The sequence below is a fragment of the Phaethon lepturus genome, unplaced genomic scaffold (genome assembly GCF_000687285.1).
Source record: "Phaethon lepturus isolate BGI_N335 unplaced genomic scaffold, ASM68728v1 scaffold3312, whole genome shotgun sequence".
In the NCBI taxonomy this organism is placed as follows: domain Eukaryota; kingdom Metazoa; phylum Chordata; class Aves; order Phaethontiformes; family Phaethontidae; genus Phaethon; species Phaethon lepturus.
Genome location: NW_010525354.1, coordinates 6,580 through 31,448, shown reverse-complemented (window position 1 = coordinate 31,448; position 24,869 = coordinate 6,580). Strand labels below are relative to the sequence as shown.

At 44.0% G+C, this 24,869-nt stretch overlaps 2 protein-coding genes across 3 annotated transcripts in view; one reads left to right on the top strand and one right to left on the bottom strand.

The window, feature by feature from the left end:
* The window catches only part of USP40 (ubiquitin specific peptidase 40), a 38,191-nt gene extending 25,279 nt beyond the window's left edge, over positions 1 to 12,912 (top strand). For both annotated transcript variants that reach the window (XM_010282712.1, XM_010282711.1), the window contains 12 exons: positions 327 to 413; positions 1,205 to 1,241; positions 2,831 to 2,895; positions 3,484 to 3,558; positions 7,653 to 7,779; positions 8,884 to 8,978; positions 10,209 to 10,327; positions 10,730 to 10,795; positions 11,025 to 11,235; positions 11,375 to 11,470; positions 12,307 to 12,401; positions 12,804 to 12,912. In XM_010282712.1, coding sequence (XP_010281014.1) covers positions 327 to 413; positions 1,205 to 1,241; positions 2,831 to 2,895; positions 3,484 to 3,558; positions 7,653 to 7,779; positions 8,884 to 8,978; positions 10,209 to 10,327; positions 10,730 to 10,795; positions 11,025 to 11,235; positions 11,375 to 11,470; positions 12,307 to 12,401; positions 12,804 to 12,912 — 1,182 coding nt within the window. The remainder of the gene's footprint in view (positions 1 to 326; positions 414 to 1,204; positions 1,242 to 2,830; positions 2,896 to 3,483; positions 3,559 to 7,652; positions 7,780 to 8,883; positions 8,979 to 10,208; positions 10,328 to 10,729; positions 10,796 to 11,024; positions 11,236 to 11,374; positions 11,471 to 12,306; positions 12,402 to 12,803) is intronic.
* Positions 12,913 to 18,700: 5,788 nt separating this feature from the next.
* On the bottom strand, positions 18,701 to 23,787 carry LOC104617399 (anterior gradient protein 3 homolog). The gene is made up of 7 exons (XM_010282713.1): positions 23,697 to 23,787; positions 22,600 to 22,663; positions 22,172 to 22,224; positions 21,140 to 21,216; positions 20,574 to 20,637; positions 19,881 to 19,964; positions 18,701 to 18,750 (listed from the first exon to the last, which is right to left on the bottom strand). The coding sequence occupies exons 1-7, from the start codon at positions 23,785 to 23,787 to the stop codon at positions 18,701 to 18,703; spliced, it is 483 nt and encodes a 160-aa protein (XP_010281015.1).
* Positions 23,788 to 24,869: the final 1,082 nt, after the last annotated feature.

Here is a 24,869-nt window from a genome sequence, read left to right as displayed (position 1 = left end):
GCTCTTGATATCTACAAGTTGTAAATATGCAAGGGAAAAAAAAATAGTATATTTCTAAAGATCACAGTGCTAGCAGATTTTCTCTCTACTTGCAGTAGACTAAGTGCATGTACAACTGGTTAATGAAGCTTTACTGATGACCATAACTCAATTGCATATGCTCCTCTGTTTGCCCTGCTTAGATTGTTTGCTTTAGCCCAAAGGAGTTTCAGTGCTGTCTGACGGATGGCAGGCTTGCGATAGCTGCTATACATGTGCAGGGGTGTTATTTCAAAGTATTTCCATGCTTAAATATGTATTCTGATAACTTATACTTGTGTTTTTAGCTCTTCTTATATTTTATTGTCGGGAGTGACCAAAACGCAAGCCCTGAGATGGAGATAGTTGTGGAAGAGACTGCGTCTGTCAAAGAGGTGAGTTCAGCTGCTTTTAAAAGCTTTTGTCGTGCCTGGGTCCGGTCTGCTGCTCCTGGAGAGCTCTGCCCTATACCCGTGTGTCACTTCAGGTCACTAGAAGACACTGAGGCAAAGGAAGTGTTTCGAAAGGCCACGGGGAAGAATGCCTTGATCTTTCACCAAGTAGTAAAGAGACATCCTTGCTTTTTCCCAAGGATGAATATAGCCCGACTGCTTTGCGCATGACTAGCCGCTCTTCTTATACACAGCAGTATATATATACGCAATCATGGCAGAGCCTGCCACAGTTCTCTTCTAGTTCATCAGACTCTGAATGCACAGAACTGGAGTGAGGGGAGTCAGGAGGAACTGTGCAAAGAGCGAAGGAAGCAGTTCTTAGTACTGCCAATCCAGACTTCTGGCACAGAGTACCAACGTCTACGAGTTGTGGCTGGGAAGTGTTGAGTTTGCAGGCTTAATTTCTAAAAGGTGCGTCTTCAAACTCTGAGACAGAATTTGTTCAAGTAAAGCAACAAACTGACAGCACAGATTTTTTTTTTTTTAACAGTTTATGTAAGCTGACTCACCTGACATAGTAAATTTCTTGCCTGAAAACAGTCTCATACTTGAAGGTTTTAATATATAGCTCAAATACACCACGTCTATGTAATTATATTGTTTTTAGGAATTGACCAAGAATCACATGCTCAGTCTTTATGTTAGAAAATTCTGGTGTAGATTTGCTGAAAACTTCATATTTCCCAACCTATGCATTGAGACAAGTCTCACTGTATGTTTGTTTTTTTCAGTGTCTAAATTTAATGCTGGAAAAATCTGGATTATCAGGTTAGTTGTATTGTATTGTTATTTGACTTTTTTTTTTTAAAAGGGATTTCAAAATTTCTAAGACAGCTCTGGCTACCCTAAAACTTACAAGTCATAAGTTTGCTACAGTGATCTATGTGTCATTGTAATGGGAGGAGGGGAAAGAATTATAAACTTGCTGTCTTGCTCTAATAAAAGCTGTCTGTGCAGTTGCTCTTGAAAATAATTTTCAAGCTTTCTGTTTAATCAAAATATTGCAAAATCCACAGTTCCTAGACTATTTGCTTGGATGCAGGTGGGGCTGTGTGGCTGCTTTGATGAGATTTTTCTATTGTAGTGGGAACCACTGCATGGGATTAACTGTAAAAAGTAATTCTTGGTGGCTTTGCAAAAACAAGTTATTCAAAATGAGATCACAGTTTGGCCATTATTTAGGAATTTGAGTGGTAGCAGTTACTCATTACTAAGCTTTTATGTGTGGATTAAGGAGGAGATGTAGGCAGCACTGGCATGACACACGAATTTCCTGGCTGAACATGTCTTTCCATTGATGCTGATGGGGAGGAAGGAGGAGAAGAGACTTGGAGTGCCATTATTTTCCAACTTTCATTCTAAACATTCATTGAATACTGAATTTGTGTTACAGTAAAGTGATGGCTGCAAATTCAGCCACGCTCCAAAAACAATAAAAGTTGAACCTGAAAGACATGACTGTCAGAATATACATTGAGTAGCCCAAATGAAAATTAAATATTGTGCTCTTGTGTACATGTACGTATGAGTTGAAGTAGCTAATAATGTCTTGAAATAACCTTTTTCATTTCCCTATAGTGAGGGTTTACTGCCAGGAAACAATGGCTCTGTTTTTATTCCTTTATTTTATATTACCATTTTTGAACAATTGAATTTGGCCTTGTGTGGAGAATCATGATCTGACTGCTGTCATTCAAAGAAATGTCAGACTTCAGTGGATTTTGATGTTCTTGTTTAAGATGACTGCAAGGTGTTGTTGTCCACACACCGCCCCCAAATTTATTGACGAGATTCCTTCAAGCTTGGGCCTTTTTTAGTTATGAAAGTCAAATTTTGTACCTTGCAAACAATAAAGTGCATTTTTATCAGTGGGTCGAATGAAAAAGTTCAGTTGTATTTGTTCCTTCTGTACCTGCTGCACTTTATATACAGATGCTAAATCCAAAGTATTGTCGTTTCTGGACTACACAGTCTTTTTTCTCCTGGTAGACAGTCAGGAAGGGGAAGTTGGATTTTTTCCTTAGTGTAGTTTTTGTTTTAATGAGCCTGTTATTGACTCAAATGGCAAATTGTCATGGGAATTCCTTCGCTGTTCCCTTAAACCAGGGAAATTAATTAGGTAGGTGAGGAAGAGACATTTATGCAAATAAGAGAAGACCATTTCCAAACAGCAAAGTGTTCCTCTAGGGTCTTGGGACAGACATGAAAGTGGTACTTCATTCAGTTTGTCAGAGTTGTGTTTAAAAAACAAACAAAAACAAGCAAAAGAATCCCTTAATGCTTATTGAGAGTTTTGTAATGTGTTTTTGAAACAGCCTTGTTGGCTAATTAGTTTTTCATATGTATGTTTTTGGCAGGTGACAACTGGCATTTGAGAAGGATCGACTGGTGCTATGAAGCAGGGGAAGCATTAAGTCAGGAAGTAAGAGGATGCTATTTTTTACTTGAATCATGGAGTAGTTTGTTTACTCCATTTTTCTGCAGAGACTTTCCCTGAAGAGAGCTACATTAAAGCAAATGGGTGGTGTTTTTGCATGTGCTACGTTAGTACACACCCTGTTTTATTTTCACAGGGCCTTATGAAGACAATGTTGGGATACCTATGGTTAAAATGCCAGTCTTGTGCACCTGCTTCTTATTTTCGGGGACTAGGATTAAGCCATATCCACACAGTTTTTTCTAAAGTTTGGGTTTACCATGCATTAAAGAGACATTCTCAAAGAAGCGTGAGGTGTCAGTTGATGAGATGTGGAGGTGCAGAGGAAACCACAGCTCAACAGGATGCTCTGGGAGGACTCCTGCAGAGCAGAGTCCTCTAGGTGCAGCACTTGTGTGCTGCTGCAAAGCTGCCTCCAAGAGGTGGATGCTAAATGGCTGTTTCTGTGCCCTTTGGTGGAAGAGCAAAAACCTTGGACCTTTGGCACGCATGGCTTAAAAACCCGCTAACACACACGTTAGGAAACAAAGAACGTGTAGACTGACAAGAATGCTGTGCTTTCTCTTCCTACAGAATGCCACTCTGAAGGAGCTAAATGTTTGCAGGGGAGATACTTTGGTTATAACTGAAGGAAAGCTTCCACCAAAGGTAAAACAAGAGAGATGGTGTTCTTTAGTCAGTTGACAGTGTCTGGAGACTTGAATATGATAGTAGTTTCTTTTTTTTTCTCTTGCTTATCTTAAAAATACTTCCATCAGAAAATTTCTGGTTAGCAATAATAAATAATGCTTTCTGTAGTTTCACAGTTTTTTTTTTATTTCAGTCAACATTTTTGATATTCTTTTTCTATATTTATTCTTTCAACTTCTGTAGTACAACACTTGCCCATTGCAGCTTCTTTGCCTAGAAGTGTGTTAAGGTTGACAGATCTGGAGGAAATGGGTATTTCTGGCATGCAAGGTTCTTGTGAAGGCACAAGTCCTGTACTACTACTTCCTCACAAAATCATAAAAATAGAGGAAAGTGTTTGCCTTCAGTTCAGATTTGTACTGAGGATCGTGTTTGAAAATGGAGGACCCTACTGGGAGACTCTCTTGTCAGTGATGGTTATACAAATGGATTCTTTGCTAACAGACCTCAAGCAATGTTGGATGGTTTGGGTTGGAAGGGACTTTTAAAGATCACCTAGTTCCAATCTTTCACTAGATCAGGTTGCTCAGAGCCCCGTCTAACCTGACCTTGACCACTTGCAGGGATGGGGCATCCACAACTTGTCTGGGCAGCTTGCCCCAGGGTCTCACCACCCTCATGACCAGAGGCAGTTCCCTTAACCTGCCCTCGTGCGCTGAGTGCCCCGGCCTCTCACCATTTTGAACGTCCTGGGCTGGGACCACACCCCACCCATCATTGTCTGTCCTGGGCTGAGGATACCAGGAGAGGACAGAGGAATCCAGATGCAGTTGCCAGAGTACCAAATAAGAGAGGAGGAAAGCATCCTTTCTGTTCTTTTTCTTGGTTTATTGGGGTTTTTAAATTAGGCAATAAACAATCTTGAAAGGAACTCCTAATGAAGCAGCTAGAAGGGACCTTATTGCTGACAGCCAGCACTTCTTCCTGGCAGACTTGTGGTCTTCTCCAGAGGAACAGCTGTCTCTCTCAATTCTTTGCTCGATCTGTCACTGTTCTTCATGCACAGCTGTGGAGGGTCTGGCTTCATCTTAGATTCATAGAATAGTTTGGATTGGAAGGGGCCTTTTAAGGTCATCTAGTCCAACCCCTGCAGTGAGCAGGGACATCTTCAACTAGAGCAGGTTGCTCAGAGCCCTGTCCAACCTAACCAGGGATGTTTCCAGGTATGGGCCATCTACCATCTCTCTGGGCAACCTGGGCCAGGGTTTCACCACCCTCATGGTGAAAAATTTCTTCCTTATATCTAGTCTAAATCTACGTCTTAGTTTAAAACCATCACCCCTTGTCCTGTTGCTACAGGCCATGCTAAAAAGTCTGTCCCCATCTTTCTTCTAAGCCCCTCTCAGCCCTGGCAGCTGCAGGAAGGTCTCCCCGGAGCCTTCTCTGCTCCAGGCTGAGCCCCCCCGCCCCCCCCAGCCTGTCCTCCCAGCAGAGCTGTTCCAGCCCTCGGAGCATCGCTGGGGCCTCCTCTGGCCCTGCTCCAACAGGTCCATGTCTCTCCTGTGCTGAGAGCTCCAGAGCTGGATGCAGTACTACAGGTGGGGTCTCATCTGCAACCACCCTTATCCTTAGAGTGAAGGAACCCCACCTCCAGGCTCCAAGGACCTTGGTGACCCTCTGAGGGTCGACTCCTGTGGCGTTGGCACAGCAGCCTGGCGGAAGCTATGTTGTCTGGTCCCCTTTTCTTGGGGCTCAGAGCAGGGGAGATGGCACCCTTCAGGAGGGGTGCAGCAGGGGTAGGGGAGGGCTCAGAATAATTGCTGATTGCCCAGAGGTGGAATGGGTGAGCCTGCAGGATGGACGGCTGTGGAGGCTGGGCCTCCCAGCTAACACTGGGTGCAGAAGCCAGACCCATGGTAGGATGCTGGCCGGGCACTCCTGCGCTGCCATCGGCGTGGTGTCATGGAAGGGAGCTCTGGCATGGTGTAGTGATGCCGTGGTAGCCATGCTGTATATGGATCCACTTCCATCAGCTCTTCTTGGTCTTCAGGTGGATCCAGCTCCATGGACTCCACTCCATCAACCGCATGAGCAATGACCATTGCTACCATGCAGCTGATGGTGCCTCCCCTCTGGCACTGCCTCCTCTTCTTCCATCCTTTCTGCAGCCATCTCTCTTCTCTCTGACTCAAAGGTGGGCAGCCTGCCTTGCTGCTGTGGGTCCTCTTGGTGCCAAGTATTCTTGGCATGAGAGGACCTGTGGCATGAAGGATGCCGTAATGTGGGAGAAGGAGGTGGGGGGGCTAAGAGCCCCTTTCCTGGGGGTCGCTCCCCTGTGCCATTCTGCTGCCCCTTGGGCACAGGGACTGCCCTCCACCTCCCCTCGTGTGCCCTGGGCTCCAGCCCCCTGCTCATCCCACGCTTGGGGTGCCCTGGGTGAGATGGTGGCAACGGTGTTCCAGGAGGGTCGGGGGTCCTCAATGACCGCCCCCACCCCAACTCCCTGCACGTGGCACAGCTCCCCGTACCCATTCCCCGTACCCATCAGTGGCTGAGAGGGGGCAAAAGCATCCAGACCTCCCACAGGCAGGAAACGGGGGGCACAGCTGCCCTGCGGAAGGTCTCCCAGCACTCCCTAAAAGAATTGCCGATTGGCAAGTGTTGCGTGGGCCCTTCTTCCCTGTCCTCCTGCCTCTGAAGCATGCAGAGGTGCCATCTCTTCTGCACTGACCCCAAGGGAGAGGGGAGGAGGGGGCCTGGCATCCTTGGGGCTGTGGTGCTGGTGTGACACGAGGAGCCTGTTGGAAGGATTTTTTGCAAGTGAACATCTTCAAAAATAACATCAGTCAGGCCCTCGACAAACTTGGGAGGCATGTTGCCCAAGAGGTATCTTATAGGGATAGTTGCATGGGCAGTTATGGGAGGCCACCAATACTGATTATTCCTGTAGCCATGTTAGAGGAGTAGTTACAGTCCTAATTTACTTTGGCAGCTGTGGTATGCCTGTCTCCATTTCCATCAGCCCCTTCCCTCTGAACTTGTGTTTTCACATAGATTGTGTTTTCATGCAGGTCGTGCGTTTGTGATTCTCACACTGAAGCTTTTCTGCAGAGACATAGTGGTGTTACAAGATTTCCCGTTTATCCAACAAATTTTGGAGCTCTTCACAAATATTGTTTGTGAAGCATCTGATCTTTATGGATTACATAAAGCTTAGACTTTTGCCCTGCATAGGCATAAATCTTTTTTGCCCATTTGCATAGGCAAAAATCTCATATAAGTGGCTGTCTTCATACCCTAGAACATTTTCCTCAGACTGTGACCCAGCTATGGCTGTGGAGGGGAAGGAGGGAAGTAAGCACAGTTGCTGTCTTAATGAGCAAATACAAATGACATGGAAAAACATGGGTCTGTACCTCTGCTCTATCCCCTGAAGTATTAGGGCGTTGTAAGTTGAAACAGAAGGCTTCTTAGACTGTGCAAGAACTAGTGGGCAGACAATATGGATCTTAGCAAGTCCATGGTGAATACAGCTTCATAAAGGAAAACCAGATATTTTTAATATGTTTGTTCTCGGAAGGAAAAAAGTAGGGTAAGAGCTTATGGCAGCAGTGCAGTGAGTGTTGACAGCCCAGTTCAGAGCTGCACTTGAAAGAAAGCAACAAAGCAAGCCTCTCCAGCTCAGGAAAGGAGTATCAACTTAGTGTCCCTTCCTGGCCATGCAGAGCAGGTAAGAAAATCAGAAGTTCCTGAAATGGCAGAGCAGCATTGCAGTTGGTGAGCTTAGATGAATCTAGCTTCCTCCTGCAAGGTCATATCTGTGTCCAAAGCTTCAGACAACAGCGTCACTCAGTTGCATCCGTAATGTTAGATGCCATGACAGCAGAGCCAGGATGGTGATGTTAGGGTGCATGAGGCTGGATTGTTTTCTCTCTTGTCCCTGTAAAAGTAGGAGGTGAGAGTTGATGTTTTGTGGTTTTAAATGAATGTTGGTGCCTTTACAAAATACTCAGATTTGAGCTGAGTATTTTCCTTCTTCCTGAGATTGAAGGTAAAATTTTACATTGCACTGGAACACATAAGGTACCCAGTGCTTTCTGTTCACTTTTCAGGGTTTCCTGAAAATACCCATCTGGTGTTTCAAGTCTTCAAGTCATATGAAACATGGAGAGAATGCCCAAGACCAAATGAATGGGATGGCCTGCAAGATGGATGCTTTGCAGGTGTCTCCTGCAGGAGGTAAGCTTGATCACTTTTTGAAAGGAATCGTATGGCCTGGTTGTCTGAGGGTGCACTGAGGACTTTGAGTCAAAACCAAAATTTTTAATCCAAAGCCTTAAAATCTTTCTGAAGCTGAAAAGTGTCTGTAGAAGTTTCAGCAAGTTTATGGTGAAAGGAGCCACTTAGGAGATAGATAGATGCAATTTTTTACAAGGCCGTGAATGCTGGATGGTACCGTTCTGATGTTCCTTAGCTATATTGGGTCAAGGGTAAGACCTCCACTAAATTTTGAAGCAGGGACCCTTTCCTTGTCAATAAATACAATGGCTTCTCCATACCTGAAGGCAGTGTCAGTATTGTAAAGCTTCTACTCGATGAGCATACAGGTGATTGGCTTCAAATGCCAGACTGCTAGTATCACATTTAATTTACTTCAGGCTATGTTGCTTTTTGAGAACCTGTAAAAGGAGTGATGAGCAAATCTTACATCAAATAAAAGACATTACATACAGTATTTTAACCTGTGTGTGTTTTTCTAAAGGTCAAGTTCAAATCAGAAACCAGCTAGGGTAGGAAAATCAAGTGAGGGTTGAGAAAGAAGAGAATGAAGTAGGGACAACTGCAAATTGGAAAATGGGAAACAAACCTGTTTTCATTTTCTACCAAAAAAAAAAATATTCTTCCTTTGCTACTGATTTGTGGTGCAGAGCAGGACCCCTCTCCTTTTAGACCGTTTATTTGCATTTTTCTCCTTTTCTCTCAAACTTCTTCTATTTTCTCCCCAATGATTTCATTAACGTAGGTAAGAGCAGATTTAACTTTCCTTGCAACATGCTCTACATTTCAGAGTCATAACCAATAATTCTATTTACCAGTGTGAGTAACTGGTCTTATGTTTTAAAATTCACAGTATAGGATCAGTTGGAACTCTTCCTGTTTGGCAACTGACAGAATGTATTTTATCAACTGTATATTATGTTTCTTTAAATGCTCTCCAAAAAAATTGAGGTCAGGTCCCTTCTCACCTTGAAGTGACTGTTATCTCTTGGGATGATAAACAAAGTCATGTTGACTCTTCTGTTGTTTCTTTCTTCCTTCCCCTCCTTTCCCCCCCATCTAAAGATTCACCAGAAGGCATCCACACAGACATGGATCTTTGTTATGCTGGCAGTATAGAAATAGCAGGAGAAGCTTCTTTGGAAGATCTGAAGATGCAGGTTAGATGTTCTCCTGTATTGGAAATGTACAGCAACACTGTGATTAATGGAGCTCTATTAATACATATTTTCTATTTCCTTTTCCCTTGTCTCCAGTATGTTCTGATATGGCATTTGCTTATATGCCATGTTCAGTGGTAAGTACCAAGAGGCAGTTGGAGCATGTAGCTCAGATACTTCCTTAGTATGTCCCCTGCAGTTGCCATTCTACCTGTCATGTGTCCTGACCTGCAAAAGCCTTGTTGCACTTCATCTGGAACTTTGGCTTGCAGCCCTATCTTTATTTCACGATGTAAAAATTACTCATGAGAAGCACACACATACGAGCACTTCCTAAAAAGCCACTTTCCATTTCCACATTGTTCCTGTATTAGTTCTCTGCGTCCTTTATTTATTATTTTTGTATGTTTAATGAATAAAGAATTTGCTTTCGGTGCACAGAAGGTCATGTTGTCATTCAGGAAGGTATAGCTTAGTTTCTTTGGCCAGAAGCTAAGGTGCCTGTTTATGCTTTTTTTTTTTTTAACCATAAAAGTATGATTTTAATACACTGAAAAAAAAAAAAAATCACCAAAACCCACACTCCCCCCAAGAAAAAAGACAAAAACCCAGCCAAAAAAACTATCCCAAAACCACAAAAAGACATAAACCAATCCTGTCATAAGGCTCTTTATTGTTTAGCCAGTTGGTTGTTCTGCTTAAACTGCATGGTGAAGAATATCTCATCTGATTTGATCCATACCAACACTTAGTCTTTTGGGTATGACTTCAGTTTCAGTCTCTGGCAACCTACTGCTATGAAAAAGCTGACCCTTTGCATCTTGTGAACAAGGAGAGTGTCTTAGCATGGAAAGAGTATTGTGTCCTTGGTAAGGACTTAAAGGAGCTTGCTGAACACCTGGCTAGAGATTGGGGTGATGATTCTGTCAGCCTCATTTCCTCCCAGTTGTACAATTTTTGGTTGAAAAGATTTGGTACTTTGGAAACTTCAGTCAAGTTGAGAAATGTTGGGAGGGAGTGAAGTCCAACTTGCTTTGAGGTTGAAAAGTGATTACGTTGATCATAGCCACTACATATAAGTCACAAAGAACAGCTGGTGTGCAATAAATCTAAATACCTTGCCCTATTTCTGATTGCTTCAGTATTGCATTGAGAATTAATAAAGTGGTTTTCTTTTTTTCCAAGGAGACTGGCTGCTAAAATTACTGAAGAAATGGTTTCTTTTTTCAGGCTATGACCTTACCGTGCTGCCAGGAACAGGTTGTCCCACTGCCCTCCTTTCTCAGAGCATGGACAGTGGACAGTAGGCGCCCAGGCAAGCTTTTGAGAAACAACAAGCAGCAACTCAAGTAGGTTTCTTATTGAACACTCAAGCAGCGTTGCATCAGCCTGACTGTTGACTGGGTTGTGGGATGGGCTGGTGGGGAAGTAGATCAGCTCAGTCAAATGTCTGCAGAAAGCTCGTTTCTGGTTACTTCAATTGTTTGCCGAGCATGTTTGTTTTTTAACTAGAGAGCTGTGGAAGGGAGAAATGTGAGCTTAAGTAGAATACCATGCTTATTCTGCTAAGCTTTATTCTAGGTGTTTTTAACTGCAGTTGTACTTTTCTGAGTTTTTCATTTTTGTCCCAATAGCCTCTTGCTTTGGTTTTCCAGATAAGTGCAGGTCTACTTGACCACATCAGTGATTTTTCTACTCAGGAACTTAGAATATGTGACTGGAAATGCATATAATCTTTGTTTTGTTTTCAGTGACTATAAGCTGGGTGCCAGAGTGGAAATCTGCATCGAACCTTTGCAAAAAGAAGAGCATTTGGGGTAAGGTCTCAAGATAGCTATTTCTTACAGTAAGGCATTTGAGATAAGATTTAATTGAGCAGTTTTTAACTTAAATACTGTCTGTCAGGATTACAAATATCAGGATAGAGAATACTTTGGAGCTTATTTTTTGTTTTCCACAAACCAAAATAAGGGAGTGAAAACTGGGAATTATGGATTCTGAAAGCATGATTCACAAGAACAGTCTATTTTCTCTTCCTGATGACAGCCCGCATGAATTGCTGCTTCGAGTCCAGATGGGCATACCAGGGGAGAGGGACTACTATGACTCCTCGGATTTGGTTTGGGATATCTCCAAAGAATGCACAACCTGGGCACTGAGGCAACGAGTGGCTTCTCACTATTGTCTCCCTGTAGATAAAATTGAAATAGCCAAATACTTCCCTGAAAAATTTGAGTGGCTGCCAATATCTAGCTGGGTAAGATCTGGAATGACAGAATGCGAACGTTGTTTGGAGAGAAGTATGTGTTGGCTTGTGCTGTGGTTTTTGAGCAAAAGTATTTAAGCAGATTTCCGAAATCTGCCGTATATGAATCTTCTGCTTTAATTTTATTCAGACACAGCAGATTTCAAAGAGGAAAAGGAAGAAAAAACAGGAGAGTTTACAGTCAGCACCTTACCACCTGAAAGATGGAGATATCATTGGGGTGAAGGTAAATTAACTTGACTAATTGTTGTACAAGGATGAGGTTCAGGGACTGTCCCCTTTGCAGTATCATAATTTCTTCCTGGTTTTCCTGCATCCTGCTACATCTCTGTGAAAGCACTGGTATGTGGATTTGGACACATCTACTGTGTGCAGATAGGAAATTTGTTGCCTTGGTGCTTTTTCTTCTTTTTCTCCTGTTCTTTATCAACCTGATGGAAGTTTCATGCTTCTCCCTGTATATCTCGGTACTGGCGCTAGAGGGCAATACCTTGGAGGCTCTCGTGCAGCTCAGCCAGCGCAAGCAGGCAGTTTCTGCTCTACACTTGAACGCTATCCAGAAGGAACTGGATCTTTCCTTGCCCTCATTTTATTGACTGTATTTTTTTTCCAACTCGGAGTAAAATCCAAGACCGGTGCCTTTAAAAATCATATTGTAAATTTAGACCCATTACATTTTCCGAAGTATTATTACAGATCTATGTCATTATTTAAAAAAGAATTACAGAGCAGTATATTGAGCTCTGAATTAGCAATAAAGCTTATTTGGGAGACCTCTGAAGGAACATACTCGCTGGGTTTTAAAGCAATAGGCAATAATTCTGATGTCCTGATGTATTGGACCATGGAGAGGAATCTCTGAATAAGCCAAATTCACTGTTAAATGCAAATACTAAAGTGAGGAGTGGAAAAACTTTTTGAATCTTTTCCGCTTAGTTAACCTGAAGTTAACTGCTGTAAAACTAGTTAGAGGAAATGCTCTGAAAATTGTGTAAACTGAGCAACATGTGGGAAATGGTTTAAGCTTATAATTTTCATCTACCAAATCCTTTTTCACAACAGAATCTTCTCCTTGATGACACTAAAGACTTCAGCACAGTGAGAGATGACATTGGAAAAGAGAAACAAAGGCAGCTTGCATTAGAAAAAAAGAAAAGGTATTGAGTATTTACATTTATTTTTCTTTAGAAACACGCAAACTGTTCTTTGGATAGCTTGGATACCTGCATAATTTTTTGGGACAGTGCTAGCTGGGTGCTGTCAGGGCACACAATGCCAATAGTCCTGAAGGAAGTGCTTGGGTAACTCAAACTCCTGGCTTTAAGTGCCATGTTCTTACACTGTGCAAGAGTTTTTTCTTTTGCAACACATTTGTCCCTGCCTTTGGAGATGGAAAATGAACTCCTTGGCTGCACCAGCCCTGCACAGGTTGTAAGTGTGAGCTTGCAATGTCATTCTTACAACTAAGTGGAAATGGGGTTCCGGTCAGGCTCATGCTGCGGTCGGTGCTAAGGCTCAACACTAATACTCGGCATCTTAATTTTTTTTCTTTTTAATAGTCGGCAAGCCGAACGCTTACAGGACCATGTTTTCTCTGAGGAGAAGCTAAATATTAAGCACCGTAAACCAGAAGTGGCTCTTTCTATCAGTGTGGGTGTTTTCAGATAGCAACTGGAGATGATTTGCTGACCAGACCATACCACCAACGTGCTAAACTGGAATGGAGTACCTCAACTGGGCCAGCAAGAGGGTCTTTCCCGAAGTGTCCTCAAGAATCACTGAGAAAAACTGGATTTAGGATGACTCTGATTTTTTCTTCTAATGTCTCTTGGGGAAGTGCATTTTTTAGCATCCGATAATGTGGTACTTATTCTCAGGCTAGGTAAACGCACTTTATCCATGAGAAGACTGATTAATATATCGTGTAACCTTTTGGTGACTGTTTTGTAATCACCTTAAACGCTTTTTTTTTTTTTTGGGTCAGATGCTGATGTCTTGCACCATCACTACAGAGTTTGCTGGGTTTTTTCATGCAGTTATAATCACCTCTTTTTAGGAATTTTTTTTTTTTCCATCTCTGATGACTGAAGTTACTAGTGATACCAGAATTGGCTCTTGTCTCTTTATTAAAGAAACTTAAGTTTGTAGTAGCTCAGATTTCAGGAATGAAGGAAATGTGGAAATCTCTGGATGAAATGTACTAAATTAGCTCAAAAAAGAGCAAGTTCAGAATCTGTCAAGCTCTAAAACTTGAAGATTTTTGTGATATGGAACAAGAGTGCGGTAACCCTATATTTTAATGTTTCTAGGGCCTTTTTGTTGTCCAGAAGCTTCATTAACAAACAAAAGTGATGGAAAAAATTGGCAGATCTGATGTTTGGTCTTAAGTGGGTTTTATTATACTCAGGAAAAAGGCTTGTATTTATTTTTACTACTCTTATTCAGAGGACTTTCCTTCATTTCTTATCTTTCCATTCGTTCTGGTATTCTCTGTTACATTTGAGAAAAAGAAAATACTTCTCTTGGTGCCACAAAGCTGATTTACAGTCTCCGTAATGGAAGGGGACGTATGTGGCTGACTACCAGCTGAACTCAGTGTTGGAGGTTCTTCAGTAAAATGTTTACCGAATGCTTGTGAGATTGGATCTCAACATTGAGGACACACATAACTGGCTGATGAGAGACCATAGTTTTCTTACCCCTGAGGCTGGGAATCAGGGTTTACTAGAAGCTGATGTTTCAGCATCTTTATCAAAACCTTTCTAACACTTACAATACTTAAACTGTGTTTCCCCCACTGTATGTGACTATTCATAACTTAATTTCCCATCACGTTCAGAATTTCCTTTGAGCACAGCTAGTACTGACAGATTAACCCAAACTCTTAATGGTGTTAATTGTTTATAACCAAATTCTAAACACATTTTGAACGATGAGGTGAAAATGGAATGGTGGAAGATAACGCACAAGTGTTTCTGTGCAGCACGTGTTTGCCTTTTACAGCAGGGAGCTGGTGCAAACAGATTCCCGTCTCGAGTGAAGTCTGCTGTCGGACACACTGCGGAGCCTTGTGGAGCTGCACAAACACCCGGAAGCCTGTTCCGAAATGAGCAAAGCGATTGTTGAAAAATAGCTTTTGAACATAGCCTGAAGTATCCTTAATTAAAACTGTGCTAATGAGAGGACAAAATACAACAAATACAAAAATACAAGTCATTTTTGGGGGCTACCATAAACGTTTAACCTGTTTTGAGTACGTGTAGTCAATTGTGTAGAAGAAGATGCCAGTGCAACAGACTACTACTGTTTCGGCTAATGTGAGAACATCTCTCACATACCTTTTAGAGGTTAACAATAGTCTGGTATTTCAGACAGCTTCAAGACAAAAACTGACACTGCTATCGGGCAGGGGGGCGGGGGGAGAAGTCAAAAGCACCTTGAAGTTTATGCTTAGTATTTATTTCTTTGCATATCTTGAAAATTCAGCGGGTGCTGGGTGCTTCTGTGCTTTCTTAGGCTGATTCACTCAAGAAGGGGTTGTTTTAATTTCCTCACTGTTTCGGTTGTAGGTAGGCTTCACTTGAATCTTGAAATCCTAGTTTTACGGATAGATTTTTCTGCCTGTGAGGTGAACGCAGCCAGAGTTGCTTTCCCCATCTTATTTTGTGTCGCTGCCTTCTGCATCAACAAGTGTTCTTGCGAGCCAGGGTTTACAGAGGTGGTCGCACATGCCGATTGTGAAGGTAAAGCAAGAAAGGTTTTGTGTTTGCAGATTGTTCCGTGGCGTTGCACACACTTTGTTGTCACTTTAATCCCTTCCGTTCCTTGCTGGACAGCCGTGCTGAACTCAGCCTTCCCACCTACCTTTAATAACTCTGGTCTCTTCTTGAAAACGCAAAGTTTGGAGAAATTTAAATACGGATTACATGTACTAACGGCGGGATTTTTAGCACGTGCCTTTGTTAAAGTGTAATGTAGCAGCGCCTGCACTGAACCAATCTTGGATTAGTTCTGATGCTGGCTCAAAATGCATAATTTTTTCTTAAAACTCTTTTGTGGGTCATTCCACAATGAGGGGGTTCACTAAAAATGGGGGTGGGGAGAGGCAACACCTTTTTAAATGGAGTCTTTGTGATTCCACAGTTTATGATGGTTATATTCCAAAGCCTGGAAAAGCTTTCATCTTTATTTTTCAAGTGTTCTTCACAAAATAAAAAGTCATTTCTCTATGTCTATTTGATTTGTCTGTGCATATCTCGCCCATACGTTGATTTGGAATGACATGAATTGCTTTCTAACATTGGATGGGGTTCAACCTTCATTAAGCTTTAATTTTCAAATCTTTTCCTAAGACAGCTTTCCCATCCCTCTGCGAGAAGTTTCCCTAAGCTGGCTGGGGTCGCAATGTGCAAAGACCTGGTTTTTGGAGGACTGGGATTTTGATGCAAGTTAAAGATTTTTAGCTTATTCTTTTTCACCCATTTTCACAAAGCATGGTCTAGTATTCACTTCCCATTATTTCAACTCCCTGTTTGTGAACAGATTAATAAATCTGATCTATTTTTCAAGGGAACTGGTATAAATCACCTAGAGGGTTGTGGCTTTGCACAGAGTAAGAAACACGGGTTGCAAAGGAATGATTGTCTTTCCTGTCCGTTCCCAGTGCCATCCCTGTCAAAGAGCAGATGTTGAGCTCTGGGAGTCGTCTTACGAGAAAATTGTGTGTTTTTTCTTTTTCTTTTCCTCATAACTCATTCCAGTTTGCTGAATTGATTATGGAGCAGGAGGGAATGGCCCATTCAAAAAGCAAAGTCATTCTTGCTCCCTTTAATTCTCCCCCAGCCGCCACCGAATGGAGCCCTCGCGCCCCGGAGGCCCTTGCAGACGGCGCTGCCGCCGACATTGCCAGGGACCGAGGGGTTCATCTTCAGCCCTTGCCATATCCAGGAGGGAGCAATGCCAAGCTGAGCTGGCAAGTGAGCTTTAGAGAAAGCAAGAATTGAGAGCTCCCAGCCCTCCAGTCAGTGGAGCTAACTTATTTTTCTGTCTCCTGGCTGACCCTTCGGTCAGCGGAGGTAAATGCAATGATACAGCTCTTTCCATGGATCTTTCTTGCCGTTGGGCGGCGGAGGCCCGTCAGCTGTGTTTGTTGAATGGAGTTTGCATTGCAAACTGCTGCTGCTCCTGTCTGATCGAGGCATTCGTGCCTTTTAAGCATCGATCTTGCTAGTTTGTGGGTTTCTTGCTAAGAGAGTATCAGCTTTACGGTTAACAAATCTATGAATTCCTACAGTACAAAGCTTTTCCGTAAACTTTAACCATGCAGATTTTGCTTCTGGGGGTTGTATTCAGGTGGTGATCGGTAAGGCTTAAACATGTGCTTTTGCTAAAATTTCCTTGCTAATCACTGGGGAGAAATGCTGTTTAGAAGAAAGAAAACAAAACTGGCCTTAGGCTGTTCTTGCTTCCTCGCTGACAAGTTTTACTGGAGTTAAGGAACTGTTACTTCTCCCAGGGATTAACCGCGTTTAATTTCCTGCGTGCGTTCACTTAACGGTAGCATCCCAGCCCGGGGCAGGCGACGCTCGCTGGGCCCTGCAGGGCTTCTGCCCTGCTGTGCTGGCAGCCTCCCGACGCGGGTGTCCCCCCAGACACTCCCCGGCTCCTGTGGCATCACTTGGCTCGTCGCCGTCCTCCCGGAACTGCTCCCTTACTTCACTTTCCCCACTGTTTCGGTTGTAGGTAGGCTTCACTTGAATCTTGAAATCCTGGTTTCATGGACAGGTTTTTCTGACTGAGAAGTGAACACAGCCAATTGCTTTCTCCATCTTACTTTGCATCAAGTGTTGTTGCAAGCCAGGGTTTGCAGAGATGGTCGCAACGTGCCGATGGCCAAGGTAAGCCCTCCAGCCCTCCTGTCTCTGCTGGGTAACCCCGGAGTTGCTCCTCTCCCCGGTTCCCCTATTTGCCCTTTTCTTTGCCTCGTCTGCACCTTCTCCTGGGGGCTTAATCTGCTGCAGGCCTCGTCTTCAAATTCTTTTAATCCCTTTTTTCCCTGGTGATCACTGATCGCTTCTGAGCGCACTCGTGATCTCCCGTGTTTCGGGCAGAAGCTGCTGAGACCGCCATGTGATTCTGCTGCCGTAGCCATCTCCCCCGGCTGCCATTGCTGGCCAGAGCCGCGTTTTGGACTGGGAGCCCCCACCAGCAGCCTGTGCTTATGGAACAGCTCCCGGGTGACTTCTGTGAGTTATACCTGTGTTCTTAACGCCTTAAGAAGTTTAACTCTCCTCCTGCCCACCAGCCCTTGTGCTTGTAAGGAGAAGGGGATTTGTTAGCTAGTGCCGTTTGTTTTGTTCCCGTTGGACACTCCTGGCAGGGACAGGCTGTGATAGGGTTGGGTTTTTTTTTCCTCATGGTAAGTTGGTACAACCACTACAGTTTCTGTTAAACTGGCACCCCTTTGGGTTCCGTAATAAATGTCTAACTTGGCTGATAAATTTGGTGTTATGGTGGAAAGAAGACATCCACAGCTATAATGTATGCATGGGGCGTATCGTCCTTTTGGGTGGTGTACAAAACCATTAAAGCTTCCCCGGTCAGAGTCTACTTGCGGGGATTTACAAATTCTTGATTTTCGTATCATAGACTCAGTGTGCACGGCTGGAGGCTGAACGAACTTGGTTAACGGTTGTGGTAAGAGGGACTTGCTCAGTGCTGCAGAGGTTTTTCTTTATTATGGCCGTGCCCATAAAATAATGTAGAGAACAAGGAAAGGAAATCTGGAAAGGAAATGGACTAAGCCTTTATTTTTGTTGTTTGAATTATACGGCAAAAGTTCTAACAAATAATAATAAAACAATTTTTTGACATTCACATTAGTAAGCATGCCAATTCAGAAAGCAATAGAAATACAAAACCTCTTTTACTATAGGCTACACTTGCATGCTTTTGTTTCTTACTATACTGAAAGGTTTTCAAACTAAAAGACTTTTTGCTTAAAAAGGAAGGGAAAAAAAAAGAAATTGTGCTGTGGAAAAATCACTGCAACAAGTAAAAAAAAATGGATCATCAAGTCCAACCATCAACCCAACACCCCTATGCCCACTAAACCATGTCCTGAAGTGCCACGTCTACATGTTTTTTGAACGCAATCTAAGTATCCTTTTCAGAATGATACTAACTGGGGTAAAGAAGAGTTTGTAAACACTAGCAAAGCAAATTCTTCTCTATTCATGGTAATCGCAAAGCCCGTAGATAAACTGCTACTTAAAATTACCAGTGGGTGGTGCCTCATTGCGGGTATCCCTTGCACTGTGGGCTGCTCCGAGTTCTCGTGAGCGTGGCTTCTCCGCAAGAGGCCTGCGAGGACGGCACACGCATGCTGCGCCGTGTCTCTTGGTGCACCTGTGGCTCTTGCCTCGGGCCCCCTGTGCGGATCGGTGCTGCCCCGTGCTCAGAGCTCTGCGTGCAGAAGCAGCTTCGCTTGTCTCATGTTGTCGATCACTGCGGAGAAAGCACTGAAGATGCTAAAGGTGACAGGGAAGATTCCTACAGCTACACAGCTTAAAATCGGACATTAAAGCCACTCTGGATAGCTAGACCTCTAAAAAGCCTTTAAAAACATGTATTTTTTTAATTTGAGTAGTTTTGACTAGTTATTCTGTCTCAGCAACAGATTTTGACTGCAATTAGCGATTGGCTTCTAGAAAATAGGAAGCCACTGGTTTGGGAGAAGATTTTTTTTCTTCTCTTGGACTATTTTGCTAACTCCTCTTGCTAGCAGAAGTCTCTGTAATGCTGTGTTTTAATCGGTGCTGCAGGGACAGAGTGCCATTAGAAGACACCAGTTCATCTGATGGAGTTTGTGTGTGGCACAGATGCACTTTTCCGCATTCTGCAGGCGTCCCGTGAGGCTCAAAGCTTTGTCTGAGTGTCAGACAAAGGTCTGTGCACTGCTGAAGTGGCAGAACTAGAAGCAAAGGACCGCGAACCCAAATTACACCATTGCTGTGAGCCTGCTTGTCTGTGGCAAGGGGTTGGTTTTGTCACCCACAGCTTCTGAATCTGCCTCATCCCAACTCGCTGTGATCTGAGGATCGAGACCTCAGAAAAATGCAATCCTCTAAGTGCTATTAAAGTGGGCAGCCAGGAGAGGGGAGTGCAGAGACACCAACCCTTAGGAACTAATTCCAGCCCTCGCAGAATAGGGATTTTTACTTTGCTTACCTCTAGGGCAAGAAGTATTGGAACAGCTTCTGCGGTTCAGATTATGAAGCAGAGCCGCAGCGCACTCATGTCTGCAAATGCCTTGAAACAAAGTGGTGGGGGTTTGAGGCCCAACTTAGGTGGCATTTGGAAACTACTAGCAGCGTTCAGACACTGAGGACAAATCTCCCCATGCTTTCCTGCCTTGTTCTTCAGAAATATTCAGCAATGTTTTTTTTTTTTCCCCAGAAGGCGCTTAGACTAAATTTACTTCATTCATGTTTATAAAGGGCTTTGAGCAAATTTTACTGCAGAAATAGATACAGCATTTGTCAAGATTCTCTTACACCCTCTTCCTTTAACCACATTTGTCTTGTATAAACTTGGGATAGCCAAAAAGGCATCAGAAGAGTGTCCATTTGACTCACAGATCGACATATCTTCTGGTTCATAAGTATACATCCTGTTCCCATATTTGCCAGTTAGATCAGCTCGAACTGTCATTGAAGGATCTTGAGGGGGAAAAAGTACAAGATATTAGCAACTGCGGCTCTGTGGAGTGGGGCGGTGGTGAATAATTTTGTGAGGATAAAAGCCTTTTAAAATGGTGTTGATTGGCCTTTTCATGACTGGAAAGGCGCATCTGGAAGCACCAGGCTCTCGGCAGCTGTAAGTTAATGAAGTCTACTTCTGAGAACCCATCATGAGCAGATCCTTTACGTACAAGCCTTGTCTGGTGACTCAAGATTATTGCACGTTGTCCCCTTCCTACCCAGCAGTTTGATGGTAAGTAAGACCAAACTCTTAAAAGATATACGTTACCAGTTAATAAGTGACATGCTGTTCATTTCCACTAGTGGAATAAGACTGTTGTGGTCCTCTTTTAAAAAAAAAAAAAAAAAAAAAACAAAAAAAAACACTAGTGGTTTTGGATGCCAGACTTGAGCTCCAATTGCTAAACAATTTGGGTTTTTCCAGTTAAGCTGTTCCTTTTGAAAGCCTGAGTTAAAGAGCTTTAGTGCTCAAAAGAATAAGAGCTATTACTGGGAGCAATGTGAATTTAATGGGGACCGTATAGGAAAAACGCTGCGCTGCTTATTCCCCCAACCCCAGAGACTCACCCACAAAGAGGATCCGAGGAACATAATGGCCGTCGGGCGCCATGTTGTCATCGCTGCTGGGATGCTGTCGGAGTTAGGTAGCCTCTTAGTGACAGGTAACTGAGTGCTAGAAATGGACTGAATCAACTGAACTTGCCTCGACTACCAACAACTAACAATTCTGGTATGATCAAATGTGGAGTTTCCCTGTCCTGTCCAAGTTGTCCCATGCTAGATGCTTGGGGATGAGGACAGAAACCCCAGGCAAGTAACTCAGAAAGCCTGATGACTGGGTATTTTTCCCTTGTATCAGCATATTACCTGTGGTTGGAGTATACAAAATGGTATTCCCATATCAATGAGTATGTGTATGTGTGTATGGAAGTGTCTCCTTGCCCTCTCTCCAAGAAGGAACTGTGCTGGTGTTCTGCAAACTCTGTTGTACATCCCCAGAGAAGTGGGAGAAAAAAGAGAATTTCAAATACAGCTTCAAAGCCATACAAAGTGAATCTATTTCTACTTTTAATATGGTTTATTTCCACTCTCCAGTAAACATTTTGATTAATATTTTAAAAATACAAACTTACCACCAGATTGAGCATGATAAAGTCCTCCTGAGCCATCTGCTGGATCTCTGGGCTAGAGGCAAATGCTTTCCTTAAAGCTAAAAGAAAGAAATGCATTATTTGGGTGGAAAAAAAAAATCTAGATCACTGCTTTTCATGGTTTTGCAGCATCTTCTATTGATTCTAAATACACCACTAAACGACTGGCACTACTTTCTGATGTGCACACGCCACACAAAGTTTGGAGGACTTGGTTCTTGTAAAGTAAGATGTGAAAGACATTTAGTCCTTGAGAAACTGAAACGCTTGTGTACAGACAAACTTCCTTCCTGGTGGCTGAACAGGTCATGAATGCACATGGCTTGGTTTTATTCGGCTGTCTGTGGCCCCGTGCTACAGAGCGTAGGAGTCGTCCGCACAATTTATGCTGTATGCATTGGGGTAGCAATTTACAGAAGTTTCGTAAAAAATGGTGGGGCCAGACCTCCCTGACAAACCTCGCTTTGTTCTCGATAACCTAGGAGGTTATCAAGTGAGTAGTCTGACACAGTCTTTGGCAGGACGCCACGGAAGAGTAAGAGGAAAGTGTATAAAACAGTTCGTAGCAGATGCTTTTGCAGGCCAGAAGATGATTTGAGGTTTCCAGTGCTGTAAACTATTGCACTTCTAAGGTTCTTGTCTGCAGATGAAAATATGCTGCTAAAGGCACGTTGCAGTCCCTGTGGATCGGTGAATATGAGGCTATAAAGATAATTTGACAGGAGATCAGGGGTGGGGAAGAGGATAAAGGAGGAGAGCTTGGTGTCTACCTGTCTGTTTTGTAGCTGTGTATCTCTGCCAGGGAAGATTTGAGCTACAGCATGTTACTGCCCCAAAAAACTTCACAACTGTTCTATTCCCCAACTCTTCTCAAGGGTCCCCAGGGGATTTAGTGTCTCTCCACTTTTCCTGCATGTGCTGGAAAGTTAATGCAAGTGCTCAAATGCTTTGTAAGGAATGAGCACTGACAGATTTGGATCTCCCAGGTATTTTGGAAGGGTTTGCTTTGCTCACCTTGGCTGTAAGGACACTCTTCCAAGTGGTGAATAACCATCAGCGGCTTCTTGCTGAAACGACATTGCAGGAAAGGAGTGGGGAGGTAATTCAAGACTGTTTTACAGACAGCACTTGCAAAGAGTTAAGCCACTGAGTTGCTCCAGGAATATATTTACATGGTGATGAGTAGTAGCAACTGGGCTAGTAGAGAGGTGTGGACACGGTCACGTACAGAGGGATGTATCACTGAGAAGGCAACACTGGAGGCATGGCAAGGGCATTTGCTCATCTCCCAAAAGCTGAGCTCTCACCAAAATCTTCAGCCTCTGTACCATACCGCAAAATACAACCTATATCTTGCTTGCAAGTCTGAGCATCATGTTAGAGCCTAGCTTTGTTCTGTGCAGTTAAACATATGAACGGGCATAACAAAAATGAAGGATTACCTGTGCTTTGATCGTGCTAAACCTTCTTCGTATGTCTGCACCCATTCAATGTCATCTCCCCAGCCTGTTGAGAGCACCCTTAGTTAATTTTTCCGTCAGTATGGATGAGGATGTTCTGCTGAACAGGGAGCTGGAGCCACACGTGTAATTGGGTGGCACAAACTAGGCACCCTCCCTCAGGGTGTCCACAGCTTCAAGGTATTTGTGGGTATCGTGAGAGTCCTGAGCAGAGAGGTGCAAAGAAACAGCTGATAGGGAAGGGGGGTGAAACTCCAGCCTTGCTAGAGCTGAGGTGGGGGATTAGCATTACAGGCATTTCCAGCTGCTCAAAAGCTGGAGCCCAGAGTTCCTCCCTGAACTGGTTCAGCCTCCCAAAGAGCCAAGCCAGGCTTGCTGCTTGTGTATGGCTTCCTGCAGTAAGGGACTGCTTGACAGGCCGGCGGCTAGGGAGGATAGGGATGCAAGAGTGGTTTTGGCCTGAGGTGCCTGGATCTTACTTGTTGGAGCAAAGCCTGGACCTGAGCCTGGAGCCCCTTCCAATGGACATGGCACCCTGCTCATGCCCTGCATCACCCAAAGGAGCCCCCAGGGAGGAAGAGGATGTGCCTGCTGCCTGTGTCTGGCCTGGCTTTGCTGGCACGAAAGCAGACAGAGGAAGGGTTGAGCTGCCTGCAGCTTGGCTGTGTGACTGTGGTCTCCTGCGTACACAGCATGCCTTTGTAGGGGTGGGAGCTGCTGGTGTGGCTGCCTATTGAGCTCAGCCTCTGCAAAGCTGATCCAGCAGCTAGTGTAACAGCCTGGCTTGTGGCTCTGTCCCCAGCCCAGGTTGGGAGCAAAGCACCTGTACCTGTTCCCAAGCACAGAGCGTGAGGACTTCTCTCCCGCTGAACGCACCAGTGCTCTTGGCCATGGTGGAAATGGCACCCGTGAAAGGTACTTTTGGGCTTCTGCTTTTCAACTGGAACACAGTGGGGAAATCTCCCAGCCGCTGCTCTCAGACATTTCTCTGCTTGGATATACGTGTGGGGGTGCGCACTAGTCACTGTGACGGAGGGAAACACAGCTTCAGGGCTGCCTCAAGCATCCCATTCACTCACCTCGAGAGAGAGTCTGTGGGGTCCGTATCTGAGCTGGGATTTCTTCCTCTCCATGAGGGAGCTTCAGGATCTTTTTCTGTGCAGAGACCATTACACCGTTGCAGAGGAGGAGGGAACACAGTAATGGAAAGGCAGGCATGCTTCTGGCTGGCAACAACTGAGAGAAAGGATCAACTCAGGCAGAACTTGACAGATACCCAAAGTTACAGGCAAAGAAAAAAGAGAAAGAGAGGCACATGAAACGTTTATCTCTCCGTCAAAAATGGGCTGACTTCAAGATTGACATGAGCAGAAACTTGGGGAGCCTCTGGAGTGACTCTGAAAGTTCGTCTCACTGGCTTGTCTCATCAAGAAAAAACAGCTGTATCTGCCTGCACTTGCCTCCGCAGCTTGCCTTGCCGCTGAATTCCAACATTTTTTTGCTTGTTTCCTACCATTCATTGAGATACAGAGATAAGCTCCTCGATCTGCTATGAAGTGGCCTATATTTTCAGCCAAGCATGGATCAGCCATAGCTCCAGTTAGGTTTGATGGGAGATAAGGTGCCAGAGAAGCAATGCCAATTAGATCATCTCTATCTGAAGGCCTGAATGCCCTTGGAGCCTGGTAGGTGATTTGGAAAATGCAGGCTGAAATAGTCAGGGGGCAGCATCATGGGACCCCCCTGTTCCATAAGCAGCCCCTTTCATCACATGAGATCTCTAAGTATTTTAGTTGTTTTGGCCAAGCAGTCCTCCTCACTTGGGTACATTTCAGTGGTGTAATAACCAGCAACCACGTCTAGCAAAAGCCCACCCACAAAGAGCAGGTACGCTGGCAGAAAAGAAATGGCTGGTCCTCCTCAGAGAGAAGACAGTCTCATAAAGAGCCATTTACTTGGAACCGGTCTCTCACCTGGGAGCTCCTGCTGATGCCTCGACAGAGGTGTCCTTGCTGCAGCCTCTCCCCCCTGGCCCAGGTAAGGCGAGGTCTCTTTATACCTCTGTATTTGCACAATAGCTGGGTATGGACGTCAGCTGAAATTCCAGGATATCCTGCTCCTGCCAAGATGCGGAATAACCTTTTTACAAAAGCTTTCTTCAATCAGCCCAGCAACATGCATATTTTTAATCAAGGTATATTGATTTAAGCAAGCATTCATGCAGAGTTGTGCTAGACGCACCTAGCTCCTTG

Excerpts from the sequence above, each read along its gene's own strand:
- LOC104617399 (XM_010282713.1), bottom strand. The coding sequence starts at position 23,787 with ATGGTCTCTGCACAGAAAAAGATCCTGAAGCTCCCTCATGGAGAGGAA. Across the intron at positions 22,664-23,696 it reads CCCACAGACTCTCTCTCGAG|GCTGGGGAGATGACATTGAA; the intron begins GTGAGTGAATGG and ends TGCTCTCAACAG. Across the intron at positions 18,751-19,880 it reads ACCAGAAGATATGTCGATCT|TGATCGACAACATGAGACAA; the intron begins GTGAGTCAAATG and ends CTTTCTCCGCAG.